Source organism: Lutra lutra, chromosome 13, assembly GCF_902655055.1.
Source record: "Lutra lutra chromosome 13, mLutLut1.2, whole genome shotgun sequence".
NCBI lineage: Eukaryota > Metazoa > Chordata > Mammalia > Carnivora > Mustelidae > Lutra > Lutra lutra.
The window spans coordinates 32,737,300-32,752,038 of NC_062290.1; the positions used below are offsets into that span (position 1 = coordinate 32,737,300).

The following is a 14,739-nucleotide window of genomic DNA, read 5'->3' on the forward strand; positions in this document are numbered from 1 at the left end:
TCTAATTTAAAATTTGATAATACTTCTATTTTCATTTATAATTCATTTGATATACTTCAAGAAATCTAGAAACATTCTGAAATCTTTCATAAAAATTTGTGTTTAGCTTCAAAGTAATTTGGTTTGAAATTTAAAACTATTTTTAAACAAATTTCACTGTGGTATTCATTATGATTTCATACTTGAGTGACAATGCATTTTGCAATACTACTAAAATGGGCCCAAAATTTGATACGGGCACACAAAAGTTACACAGCTACTCTTTGAAAAGTACTTCCTAGAAATTTGAAAATGACTTTTTTTTTTTTTTGTAACATTTACCTTTTTTCTTCTTTTGCTCTCAGCTGTTCTTCCTGTCTCAAAACTTGAACCATTATAGATTCAAAAAACTCCACTTGTCAAGCTGCCAAACTTCGTGGTGTTGACCGACGCCTTGTTGAGGTACATGCAGTTCCCTTCTCATCCTCCAATCCATAATAGCCTCTAGATGTAACTGCTATCGTTGTCTTTTCTCTCAAGTGCCTTGGAGAAGAATAAGTCAATTCATAAGGTCAAATCTTCTGGGTAAGCAATAAGCGCTCTTAAACCACCATCTTAAGAATAATCTCTTTTGCTAACTATATAGAAAGTATATAGTTAAACCTTACTTAGCTATGCTCCAAATTTTAATCTGCCCTTCATTAGTATTTAATTTTCCTTACCCACTATAAATTAGTCTGAATGACAGACCCTTCACTACATTTAAGAAATATGTAAATCTTGGGTTCCTGGGTGGCTCAGTTGGTTGGGCATCTGACTTCAGCTCAAGTCATGATATTGGGGTCCCAGGATCAAGTCCAAGGTCAGGCTCCCTGCTCAGCAGGGAGTCTGCTCTTCCCTCTACCTCTACCTTTGTCCCTCCCCCCTGCTCATGCTCCCTCTTTTTTTCTCTCAAATAAATTAAAGAAAAAAGAAATACATGAATCTTTCACATTAAAATTAAGGATTAAAACACTATCGCTTTATGGGCAAAAAAGTTTACTGTTTGCAAAATTAAATGCAGCTTATCTTTTTCGTATTACCTGTCATTGGTACAGAAAATGCACAATACTACAAAAACATTTTTGGGAGAGAAAATTCATGGTACATAAATGCTTGAAGAAATTATAAACAAATGAAACCTTACAATGTATTAAATACTATGATATATAAGTACAATTTGGAAACCTGACTAACCTATAAAAAGAATCTAGGAATCAAATTCCGTTTTCAGTGTCACATAAATGTCTCCCTAACCTGTAATATTCTATTAATGCACCAATATACTACTCTAATACTTGAAAACACTGATAAAAAAAGTTTCTCAGCATTTTAATTATCTATAAATCCCCTTAATGAATTTGAAGTAATTGATTAAAACCATTCACACTGGAAAAAGAAACATTTATCTTATCAAGTTTTTAAGTCAAAATTAAAACATGACTTCTGAACTTTTATCTATAAAAACGGCTAAAGCTTTATAAAAAGCATCAGGGAAAATATCTCCTCTTCTACCTCTGTGAAATATGTCAGAGTCTCTGAAGATTTTGAACATGCTGTTATTTCTATAACAGCAAATCAAGTCAATACCCCAAGCAAGCATTCAATATGCTGGATGAATTCTACGTAAATTAAAAGTTGATCCTGTAATCAAATTTTCCTGCTTTCCTAAAGGCTTTCTTAATACAAAGCAGGACAAGGTTCAATGAAACAAACCTTTATGGCATGAAATAAAATCAAGTACAATCAAATCCTGGACTTTGTTCACAATAGTTTATTACTGTAAGAAGAACTTTTTGTAACAATCTTAGTCTCAAGGCCATCTGGAGCAAGGTTCAACTGAACTACTGCACTATTTTATGTCTTCTTCCTTGTAAGGAATAATGTAACTGATTCAGCTTCAAGTAGGGCATGAACTTTAAGTGTTCAAGTAATCCTGAAGAATTTGGGCTAATCTCGCCATACTGTTTCAGGCTGTGATTATTTTATGCACAATAGCATAGATCTGTCTGATGGCTAACTGGGCCAAAAGGAATGCCGGCCACAAGCAATATGGGCCAAAAGATATGAAGATGATTGGCAATAACAGATACTGAATGGGTATACTTGGGTTCATTTTACTGGTGAACTAACTAGTTCTGTAATTTTAATTACTTCCTCATTAATACTGATGGAAGAGAACATTAATGAACAATATTGCATTGAAACATGATGACATCTCAAAGGTCACAGTATATGCAGAGCATTGGGGATAAAAGTTGAAGGAAACAGGAAGTCACATGGCTAAATTATTATGTAAACAAGCCAGAAACTAAATTTTATCCGTTAATTTCACTCTTACAAGTAGAGAAGATGAAATTATATAAACTATTTTTAAACAGTATTTTTTCAGAACAAAGACCAAAGAGAAATTAATATCCTTTATTACTCATCAGAAAAAATGTATATACTTTGATATTTATCATTCATAATTAAAATACAAGAAGGAAAACTATGCAGTCTCTTTCATATAATGGTGTAAAAATTAAAAAGTGTAAAGATTACTCAGTGTTGGAGAGAATCTAGAAAAGAAAAATGTTCACAGAACATTATTGGATATGTAAAATTGCAACATTTTTGGAAGTCAATTTGGTAATAACCATTAAGATGTAATGTACTCAAATCCTTTGACCCATCATGGTCCTGGGAATTTACCCTACAGACATATCTCCACAACTGTGAGCAATCTCTCTCTCTCTCTCACAAACACACACACACACACATTGTTATTGAAAAAGAGCAACCTGTAAACATAAATGTCCTTTTATACACAGATTAAACAATGTATACCACAACATGGAATAACATCCATCCATTAAAAGGAATTAGGAAGTCTGTATGTACTCACTATAAAAGATGTCCATATTACACTCCTGAATGTAAAAGTTTCTGAATATAACTTCTAACCCAAAAGTAATACATATAAGTATATGTATGTGTAACATACACATGGCACCAAGTAGTATGTATGTGTACAAGTTCAAACCTCTCACCTAGACTACTGCAACCTCTTCATGACTGGGGCAACCTGGCTTCTGGTTTTTTTTTTTTAACTTTATTTTTTCAGTGTTCCAAGATTCATTGTTTATGCATCACACACAGTGCTCCATGAAATACGTGCCTTCCTTAATACCCACTACCAGACTCACCCCACCCCTCCAAAACCCTCAGGTTTGTTTCTCAGAGTCCACAGTCTCTCATTGTTCATCTCCCTGGCCTCTATTCTTATCTCCTTGCAACAACTGAGGTCATTCTTTTTTTTTTTTTTTTAAAGATTTTATTTATTTGACAGAGAGAGATCACAAGCAGGCAGAGAGGCAGGCAGAGAGACAGGAGGAAGCAGGCTCCCTGCTGAGCAGAGAGCCCGATGCGGGACTCAATCCCAGGACTCCGAGATCATGACCTGAGCCGAAGGCAGCAGCTTAACCCACTAAGCCACCCAGGCGCCCCCGAGGTCATTCTTTTAACTGGTAATTGGATCATGTCATTCCTCTGCTCTGTCTTGTCCAAAGCCTTTCAGTTACACTTAAAATAAAAAAAATTGGGGGGTGCCTGGGTGGCTCAGTGGGTTAAAGCCTCTGCCTTCGGCTCAGGTCGTGATCCCAGGGTCCTGGATTGAGCCCCACATCAGGCTCTCTGCTTCGCAGGGAGCCTGCTTCCTCCTCTCTCTCTCTCTCTGCCTGCCTCTCTGCCTACTTGTGACTCTGTCTGTCAAATAAATAAATAAAATCTTTAAAAAAATAAAAATAAAAATAAAAAAAATTTGAAGGCCTAAAAGATCTAGTGTAATATGACCCACATCTACCTCTCTAGACCTCATTTTCTAGCACTCTGCTCATCATAGGTCTTTGTGTTCTGGCCACAAAAGTCTCTGAATTATTCTCACTCACAGCAATATCAACTTTGCCCTTGATCATCCTTGTCCTCATATAAGGAACTCTTCCCCCCAATATCTGCATAGCTAGGCATTATCACTTGATCCAAATCTGTTCAAGTGTCAGCATACCTGAGAGGACTTCCCTGACCATCATACCTAGTGAAGGGTGCCCTGTCACTCTTTGTTCCCTTATCCGTTTCTTTTTCTTCCTCTTATCATTAAATTATATTGTATAATTATCTGTTTATTTGGTAACTTTCCATCTCACCAGAATGAAAGCTCCAGGAAGACAAGGATTTTGTTTTGTTAATAGATGTAGCTTCAGAGCATCAAACACATGGATGTGCATGCACAAGTGTGATATTTGTAAGGATACACACCAAGCTGTTTATTTTTCATTTTAAATTTACATACTTAAAATTTAAGTTGAAAATTCCTATTAAGCATTTGTTACTATTTGGGCTTCATTTATCAGAAAATAAAATGCAATAACAAAAATAAGTAAGTCTTACCTCCAAATAAGAATTGTCAGACAATCAAACAATTAAAATAATACACAAAAATAACTCTCCCTTTCTAAAATTCAAGCTTTTCCTGTGCCTACTCTGAAAATTATTTTATAAAATCAGTCTGACAATAGTTTGAAAATAACAGATGGCTAACTATAAGCAAAAGCTAAGCAATTATTATAGTTGACTCCTTGAGTAAAGCGTGAAAGGTCTTTTCTGTGTTAATACATTCCAAATTTCAGAATTCAGAGGCTTAATTCTGTTTCAAATTATTAAAGTAAGTAGTGAAGAAGTCAACTGACATTAAGCTTTACTTATGGTTAATATATGTACTAACACCACCCTCCCCCACTAAAACCATTATTATATGATTTTGTTTTTGTTATCAAAATAATATAAATGCTTACCTATAAAAATTGTATCTGTACAATCAAAACTTGGAAACAATTATCCAATCTGCTTAAAAATATTCTAAATAAAGAGTTTCAGTCATTTTTTTAACCTATTTACTTAAAAAAATTTTAAATCTAACTACAGCCCTCAGGATCCTGAGAAGATAAACTAAAAAGGACGTGTTTAATGAAGAGACTAAGGAAAACTAGAAAGGGACAGTGAAGCACTCTTGGGTTAGCTAGTGAACTATCATCACTCTATGCCCAAAAGAGGAAAGAGAAGGGTTAATTACTGGAACAAAGAAAGCTATAATTATAGCAGAGGGCCACAGAATTATGGAGCACAGTTACTGACAATCTGTAGCCCAGGAAAAGAGAAAGTTGTTAGAATATCCCAACCCTCTCTGTCCTCCTGTCAGTGCCTTCCACTGACTGAATCCAATCACAAGCCAGACCACAAGGCAGACCAGCTAATGCTATACTTAGAAATCAGCCTCATAGGGCACAGAGCACACTGCACAAAGACGGAGATAGATTTGGAGGGATAAATGAAAATTATCCAGTAAAATAAACCTTGATATCAGTCTTCAAGAGCAACTAATTGAAATTAGGGAAGACAACTCTAACAGTGAATTTCAACAAAAACTTTTGCCTGTTTGAGTGGTGCCTAGGTGGCTCAGTCAGTTAAGCATCGGCCTCAGGTCATGATCTCAGGGTCCTGGGATAGAGCCCCACGTCCAGCTAACTGCTCAGTGGGGAGTCTGCTGATCCTCCTCCCTGTTCATACACTCTCCACTCGTGCTCTCTCTCTCAAATAAATAAGTAAGTAAATCTTAAAAAGAAAACTTTTTTGGTCTGTTTGATAAGCACCATGATGGTCAGCCCAACTTATAGTGCCCTTCCATCTGGATTTATCCATTTTTATGAGCTTTGAACTATAATAGTCATTAAACCCAAGTACCAAAATAAACTTAACATAAAGCTCTATAACCAAAATTTTCAAAACTAGTGAAATGTCACAATGTCCTTGCCCACACTAATGTTTTATAACATTAATGTTAAAACTTATCTTTAAAATATGTGTAACCTCTCATGTTTAAGTATCTAGATTGTAACATTTTAACAAATGTTTTAATAAAACATAATAGTACAGAATGATTGATAAATATAGATACATTGAGGGCACATATTCAAATATTTTCTTATCTTGGGAAAACAGATCACAAAAGTTTGGAAACCATGGCTCAGATTCAGCAGTATCAAATACCCAAAAGAATTTTCAGAAAAAAGAAGCCTTCATACCTATAAAAAGTATTTTTGCATTTATTAGACTATATAATTTCTCACTTGATATTCTTTACATTATTCTCCCAGTTGTTACTTATTCCCCCACATTTTAAAAGAAAGATTTATTTACTTTTTTTAAAGAAAGAGAATAAGCACTGGGTGAGGGGGCAGAGGGAGCCGCAAGCAGACTCCGCACCAAGTGCAGAGCCCGCATGAGGTCTCACAACCACGAAATCACAACCTCACCAAAACCAAGAGTCCCACACTTAACCAACTACTCCACCCAAGCAGCACTCCCACCCCCACATTTTTAACTCATTGCATCATCCAGACCTCCAATCCCTTATCTGACTACTTCATTTGCTCTAATAAAATTTAAGTTTCTTTTAGCTATTCACATAGACAAGTAGTTGGGACCTATCATACATGACAAAGCTCTTCTCTCTTGACCAATTATCTGTCTCAGGCATTCCACTTCTTTCTTGCATCTCAGCCAAAAACTCCTACTCCTAATACCTCCACTACTAGTACTGCAGGAAAAATCACCACCTTGTACTGTTGCCTGTGTAACCTAAACTGAATTCAACCCCACCTAAGAGAACTTTTTAAAGGAGGTCAATTCCCTCAATGGTACTCCGCAACAGCAATTTCAAAACATAAAGATTATTCAAACGCTTCACTCCATCATAAATTAGTAGCTGACATTCCCCACCACTTGTGTTTGTATTTTTTTTTTCTTTAATTAGGCTCCACACTCAGCATGGAGCACAACACAGGGCTTGAACTCACAACCCTGAGATCAAGACCTCAGCTGATATTGAGTCAGACACAAACAACTAAGCCACCCAGATGGCCTAAAAAACTGGTAGTTTTATGGAAGAGCTCCCATTTCCTGTTTCTCATAGAAAAAAATTATCTAAATACTACTTTAAACTGCACTGAAAAAATGTACTTCTCATTCTCTTACCAAAGCTAATCCCACCACTGGTTTTCTAAATTTGCATTTCGTTTATTATCTTCTGCAATTTCAACCTCTACATGCCAATTGTCTTTAGCATACAAATATGTAATGTAAAAGTTTATCTTAAAAACAAACCATAGGGGGGCGCCTGGGTGGCTCAGTGGGTTAAAGCCTCTGCCTTCGGCTCAGGTCATGATCCCAGAGTCCTGGGATCGAGCCCCACATCGGGCTCTCTGCTCAGCAGGGAGCCTGCTTCCCTTTCTCTCTCTCTCTCTCTGCCTGCCTCTCTACTTGTGATCTCTGTCTTAAAAAAAAAAAAAAAAAAACAAAACATAGGGGCGCCTGGGTGGCTCAGTGGGTTAAAGCCTCTGCCTTCGGCTCAGGTCATGATCTCAGGGTCTTGGGATCGAGCCCCATGTCGGGCTCTCTGCTCAGCGGGGAGCCTGCTTCCTCCTCTCTCTCTGCCTGCCTCTCTGCCTACTTGTGATCTGTCTATCAAATAAATAAATAAAATCTTTAAAAAAAAAAATCATAGCCATAGGTGGCTCAGTCAGTTAAGCATCAGACTCTTGGTTTTAGCTTAGGTCATGATCTCAGGGTATGAGATGAAGCCCCTAGACTGAGATTCTCTCTCTCCCACTGCCCCTCACCTTGCTTGCACATGCTCTCTCTGTAAAATAAATAAAATCTTTAAATAAATTATTAAAAAAAAAAAAAACTTTACACTTATAAAGAGTGACTTCTAAATTCCTGGTCCATTTCATGTTTCATTCACACCCCAATCTGGCATTTGCCTGCACTTACACTACTAAAATCACTCTTTCCAAATGATCTCCTATTTTAAACTTCAAATAATATTTAAGTTTTTTATTTGAATTCCACTATAGTTAACATACATTAGTATATTAGTTTCAGGTGTACAAAATAGTGATTCAACAATTCCATATATTACTCAGTACTCATTATCATAAGTGTACTCTGTAATCCCCATCCCATATTTCATCCATTCCCCCACCCACCTTCCTCATGATAACCATCAGTTTCTTCTCTATAGTTAAGATCTGTTTCTTGGTTTGTCTCCTTTTTTTCTCCTTTTGCTTGTTTTGTTTCTTAAACTCCACATATGAATGAAATCACACAGTATACGTCTTCTTCTGACTTATTTCACTTACCATTGTACTCTCTAGCTTCATCCACATGATTGCAAATGACAAGATTTCATTCGTTTTTATGGTTGAACAATACTCCATTGTAGAGCTATGCTACTATTTCTTTAATCATTCTTCAGCTGATGGATACTTGGGCTTCTTCCATAATTTAGCTATTGTAGATAATGCTGATATAAACATCAGGATGCAGGTATCCCTTTGAATTACTGTTCTTGGGTATTCTTTGGGTATTCTTTGGATAAATACCCAGCAGTGCAATTACTGGATCACAGTCATTTTATTTTTAACTTTTTGAGGAAACTCCATATTGTTTTCCACAGTGCCTGCACCAGTTTGCTTTCCCACCAACAGTGTACAAGTATTCCTTTTTCCACATCCTTACCAACACATATTTCTTGTGTTGTTGATTTTAGCCATTCTGACAGTTGTGAGATGATATCTCATTGTAGTTCTGATTCACATTTCCCTGATAATCAGTAATGTTGAGCATCTTTTCATGTATCTGTTGGCCACCTGGATATCTTCTTTGAAGAAATGTCTGCTCATGTCTTCCCCAGTTTTTAACTGGATTATTTATTTTTTTGGTGTTGAGTTTTCATAAACTTTTTATATATTTCTAATACAAACCTTTTATCAGGTATGTCATTTCCAAATATCTTCTCCCATTCTGTAAGTTTCCTTTTAGTTTTATTGATGGAAGTTTCCTTTGTCGTACAGAAGATTTTTATTTTGATACAGTCCCAAAGGTGTATTTTTGCTTTTGTTTCCTTTGCCTAAAGAGACATATCAAGGAAAAAGTTGCTACAGCAGATGTCAAAGAAGTTACTGCCTATGTTCTCTTCTAAAATTTTTATGGTTTCAGGTCTTACACTTAAGTCTTTTGAATTTAGATTTAGTTTTGCATATGGTGTAAGAAAGCAGTCTAGTTTTCCCTCCAGCATTCCTTTTCTTTTTCAAGGTTGCTTTGGCTATTCGAGGTCTTTTCATTCCATACAAATCTTAGCGTTCCTTGTTCCAGTTCTGTGAAAAATGCCAGTGTTATTTTCATAGGGATTGCATTGAGCCTATAGATAGTTTTGGGTAGTACAGACATTTTAACAATATTTGTTCTTCCATTCCATGAGCATGGTATGTCTCTCCATTTCTTTGTGTCATCTCCACTTTCTCTCACCACTGTTTTATAGTTTTCAGAGTACAGATCTTTTACCTCTTTAGTTAGGTTTATTCCTAGGTGTCTTATGGTTTTTGGTGCAGTTGTAAATGGAACGGATTCCTTAATTTCTCTTTCTGCTGCTTCATTATTGGCCTATAGAAATAAAACAGATTTCTGTATGTTGATTTTGTGTCCTGTGACTTCACTGAATTGGTCTATCAGTTCTAGTAGTTTATCAGTGAGTCTTTTGTGTTTTCTACATATAGTATCATCTTAATTGTAAATAGTAAAAGTTTGACTTATTCCTTGCTGATCTGAATTCCTTTAATTTCTTTCTGTTGTCTGTTTGCTGTGGCTAGGACTTCCAGTACTATGTTGAATAGAAGTCCTGAGAGTCAGCAAACAGCTCTCTTTGGAAAAATGTTTATTCATGTCATCTGCCTATTTTTAATTGGATTATTTACTTTATGGGTGTTGAGTTTTATAAGCTCAGTGCCACTGATCATCAGGGAAATACAAATCATAAACTACAATGAAACATCACCTCACACCTATCAGAATGGGGAAAATCAACAACACAAGAAACAATGGGTGTTGGCAAGGATGCAGAGAAAGGGGAATCCTCTTGCACTGCTGGTTGAAATGCAAACTGGTGCACCTACTCTGGAAAACAGTATGGATGATCCTCAAAAAGTTAAAAATAGAACTACCCTACAACCCAGCAATTATGCTATTATGCATTTACCCAAAGAATACAAAAATACTAATTCGAAGGGATACATGCACCCAGCATCATCTACAATAGCCAAATTATGGAAATAGTCCAAGTATCCATTGACTGATAAATGGATAAAGACATGGGGTGAGACACCTGGGTGGCTCAGTTGGTTAAGCATCTGACTTCAGCTTGGGTCATGATCCCAGGGTCCTGGGATTGAGTCCCACATCCGGCTCCTTGCTCAGCAGCGAGTCTGCTTCTTCCTCTGCCTGCTGTTCCCTCTGCTTGTGCTTTCTCTCTCTGGCAAATAAATAAATAAAATTCTTAAAAAAAAAAGATGTGGGGTATATACACAAGGGAATATTACTCAGACGTAAAAAAAGAATGAAATCTTGCCATTTGCAAAAAATATATATGGAGCTATATAGTATTATGCTAAGCGAACTAAGTCAAAAAAAGACAAATACCGTATGATTTCACTCATATGTGGAATTTAAGAAACAATACAAGTGAGCAAAGAGAAAAAAAAGAAAGAGGCAAACCAACAAACAGACTCTTCACTGGAGAACTGATGGTACCAAAATGGGAATGGACGGGGGATAGATTAAACAGGTGATAGGGATTAAGGAGTACACTTGTAATGAGTACCAGGTGATGTATGAAAATGCTGAATCTCTATATTGTACACTTGTCACTAATATTACACTGTATGTTAATTAACCAGAATTTAAATAAAAACTTCAAAAAAAAATCCAAGCACATGAAGAAATTAATGTATTATAAAGATGGTATAACAAAACAATGGAAAAAAATAATGCTGCAACTAGCTGAATATGAGCAAAAATAAAGGTTGATTTCAACCTTACTCCTTGATCAAAACAAATTCCAGACAGCTCCACATTCATTTGTTCACTCATTCATTTATTCCTTCATTCAATATTAATTACTTATAGGTAATGGGCTATGAGTTGGCAATAATTATAACAAGATTAACACAGGCAAGATTCCTATCCTCACTGAAAATACACAAAATGAGTAAGATACAAAAAGTAAGAAAACAAATACATACATACAAACATCAGTTCTAACTACAAGTTACATACTGTAAACTCTGGGACAGACACTCAAGAACAATTTCTCTGAGGAACTGAGAGGAGGAGCCAGCCATGACAGAAACAAACCCAAAAACCAAAAAAAATCTTGGGGACAGAGTATTCTAGATAAAAGAACAAACAAGTATCAAGGCTCTAAGGTGAGAAATGGCTTTACTGGTACATAAAATGGTAAGCCAAACTCCTTACTATAGCTTAAATGCCCATGAAGCACTTTAGGAGGATAGTAACTTCTTTTAATGTATGTACATTTTTAAAAGTTCACTTTGGATGCTAAGTAGAAAATGGTACTCTAGGAGGAAAAAGCAGAATAAAGAAAACAAAAGTCAGAAAACTACAACAACAGTATTCCAGGCAAGAGATGATAATGACTTGTAAAGTGGTGAGAAACAGAGGAGAGAGATAGCAAAGAGTTATTCACAAAAGGCGGCTTACAACTGGTTGATATGCTTAATATGAGAAGTAAATGAAAACGAAGAATCAATGAAAAAAGCGAGTTTTTCTGCCCAAAGCAACTTGATAGACAGTGGAGTAATTTATTCAGAAGGTACGAGTAGACTTAGAAAAGCAAAACAAAACAAACCACAAGTTCGGTTTTGCACATGTTAAAATTTGAGATGGCTATTAGACACGAAATTGAAGAAAAGAAGCTAGTAACAGTAATAATTTCTTAATAGTAGAGGAGCAAGTGTATGTATTACCTACACACAATAAAATTTTTGCCACCAGATGTACTTTTGTTAATAAGCTATTAAAACATATACTAATCATTGTTTAGCTCAACAAAGTCCATGTACAGTCTAGTTATACTTCAACTATTTCCTTCAGATTTTCACATATTTCACACATATAATTATTTTGAATAATTTTATTGCAAATACTATCAATCCTCCCACCACAGGTTTCTAAATGTTCCTTCCTCCTTGAAATTCTTTATGATTCCTTTCTCTCCAGCCTCTCTCTCAGGTATAAGGGCTCTTTTCTCTCAATCCCTAGAGCTCTTGTTCTTCAGCAACACAGCACAGTGATTAAGTACCTGGGTTCTGGAGCCAAAGAGGCTGGATTCCAATCCAGGTGCTGCCACTAACTAGTTTGGGCGAATTGTTTTTTTGTGTCCCTTTTTCTCATTTGTAAAATATGTTATATAAATCACCAGTTACCTCAAGAGTTGTATGGATTAGATACTTTAATATTGATAAAGCCCTTTAAAAAGAGTGACGGAGAGTGACACTTAGTATTTGTTAACTAATAACTAAAATTGTGATAAAGTGTAATTTCAAAAGTTCTACTGGTCTTTTGTGTATTAAAGGCAGTCAAGACAGGTTCTATTCCTACTACTTGCTCTAGATTGGCAAATTAATCACAAGTACTGTTGAAAAGGATAACTACAAAATATGGTAGAGTGACGAGGATATGAGAAAGCAAGCTAAGCTCTGTGATTAGAAGCACTAAAATATATTTTTAAGATGTATTCTTACTATAAATCTCACAAACTCATCATGGCATGACTGATGGCTTCAACCTACTTGTTAATGAGTCAGGCTCATTTTTACTGAAGGTGGTGTCATTTTCCGTTGGTAGCCAAACAAAGCAAAAGACAGCAAATCTATATGGCAAAAAATAAATGTTTTAAAAGAAAAAACTACGGAGTCAAAAACCAAACCAAACCAAAACTAAAACCCCATTACAAAATCTTACTGTTGTTATCCTGTTAGTATACAGTTTCATATGTAACAGTCATATGTAACATTTGATTAACAAGCAAAATCAAATCTAATAGGTGATAAGAGGGATATAAAACTGTAGATACGGCAAATCCAAATTTTGTATTGCAATTTTATGTGTGACTAAATAATATATATGATATAGATAAGAAGGCTACCAAGTGAGTATCTCTGTTTGATGGGATGGGAGATTTCTTATTTCAATTTTTTTACAATTTTCTATTTTATCTAAATCTTCTTCAAAGAGCATGCTTGGCAGAGTATTTATAGCATATGGAAAGAAGTTAATAAATTTTAACTATTAGAAAAAATTTAAACTGCTATTAAAAAATTAAAATAGGGGGCGCCTGGGTGGCTCAGTGGGTTAAAGCCTCTGCCTTCGGCTCAAGTCATGATCCCAGGGTCCTGGGATCGAGCCCCGCATCCGGCTCTCTGCTCAGCGGGGAGCCTGCTTCCTCCTCTCTCTCTGCCTGCCTCTCTGCCTGCTTGTGATCTCTGTCTGTCAAATAAATAAATAAAATCTTTAAAAAAAAATTAAAATAGATCTCAGTTATTCTAGTCTATACACTCTTGCCATGATACTTTTTTTTAAGATAGAGAGAAAGAGCACACAAGCAGGAGGAGTAGCAGGCAGAGGGAAAGGGAGAAGAAGGCTCCTTGCTGAGCAGGGAGCCTGATGTGGGGCTCCATTCCAGGACCCTGGGATCATGATCTGAATAGGAAGGCAGACGCTTCACCGACTGAGCCACCCAGGCACCAGCCATGATACCTGCTTCAAAATAAGACTTAAATATAACTAATAACCTTTGACTTAAATCTCACTACCAAACAAATTCCCTACCAGAATTAGTAATTAGAAGAAATTACTAAAGTACTGGCAATTGCACCATAATCAGGGATTCAGATAAACTGGAGGATTATAAATGGTTTCTCACACTTGTTCAGTACTCTGTGGATCATAATTTAATTGTTTCTCAAAACCTTTTATTCAACATGTTATTTGTTTGAGATTATGTTCTTATAATTACATTATACATACAGATTTGGTATAAAAACTAAACTGTCGAATTAACCATAGCCAGTTATGTCAATATGTGTTTGCAGCCTATTAATTATATTTGCCATGCTTTTTTTTTTCTTTGCTTACTGGCAAACAAAACTGTTGAAAATATCTTGCCAGATAGAGTAACTTAAATTGGTAGAAAATTCTGGGGTGCCTGGGTATCGCAGTGTGTTAGCCTCTGCTTTCAGCTCAGGTCATGGTCTCAGGGGCCTGGGACCCAGCCTCGAATCAGGCTCTCTGCTCAGCAGGGAGCCTGCTTCCTCCTCTCCCTCTCTGCCTACTTGTGATCTCTCTCTCTGTCAAATAAATAAATAGAATTTTTTAAATAAATAAATACGTAGAATTCTGTACTGTATGCAAATTTTTTTCCTCTGTGAACTGGGAGAAGACTGAAATTTTTAAATTAAAGAAACCACCCATGTGCAACCTAATATTATTTAGGTATTTAAATATAACATCTTATCTAAATTATTTGGCAAAAAGAAAGTGCTGTCTTTCTCTTCTTTCTAGCATTACTCTTGGATTTCTGCTTAATGTAAACCAACTTTTTCCAGTTATATTTCTATATAATCCTCCGCCAAACCTGCAACTTAAGAGGAATAAAGTCAAATGCAAAATTAAAACTAAAAGAAGCCAAAAATTAAGATATAGAAAAAGATCAAACTGACATTAATTTTCTTTTCTAATTCTCTAGCTTACAAGCTTTTAATAACTCAT

General features: G+C 35.8%; 1 protein-coding gene across 7 annotated transcripts in view; it reads right to left on the minus strand.

Annotated features, from left to right (window-relative positions):
- The window catches only part of KIAA2026 (KIAA2026 ortholog), a 142,947-nt gene that overhangs the window by 114,516 nt on the left and 13,692 nt on the right, over nucleotides 1–14,739 (minus strand). The window contains exons 1-2 of one of the 7 annotated variants that reach the window (XM_047701242.1): nucleotides 8,256–8,611; nucleotides 322–522 (exon numbers count right to left, since the gene is read on the minus strand). The exons of 4 other annotated variants lie outside the window; for them this stretch is intronic. In XM_047701242.1, coding sequence (XP_047557198.1) covers nucleotides 322–374 — 53 coding nt within the window. In that variant the 5' untranslated portion in view covers nucleotides 375–522; nucleotides 8,256–8,611. Of the gene's footprint in view, nucleotides 1–321; nucleotides 523–8,255; nucleotides 8,612–14,739 lie in introns of those variants that run through there. 2 more of the 7 variants (XM_047701243.1, XM_047701244.1) reach the window with 2 other exon arrangements.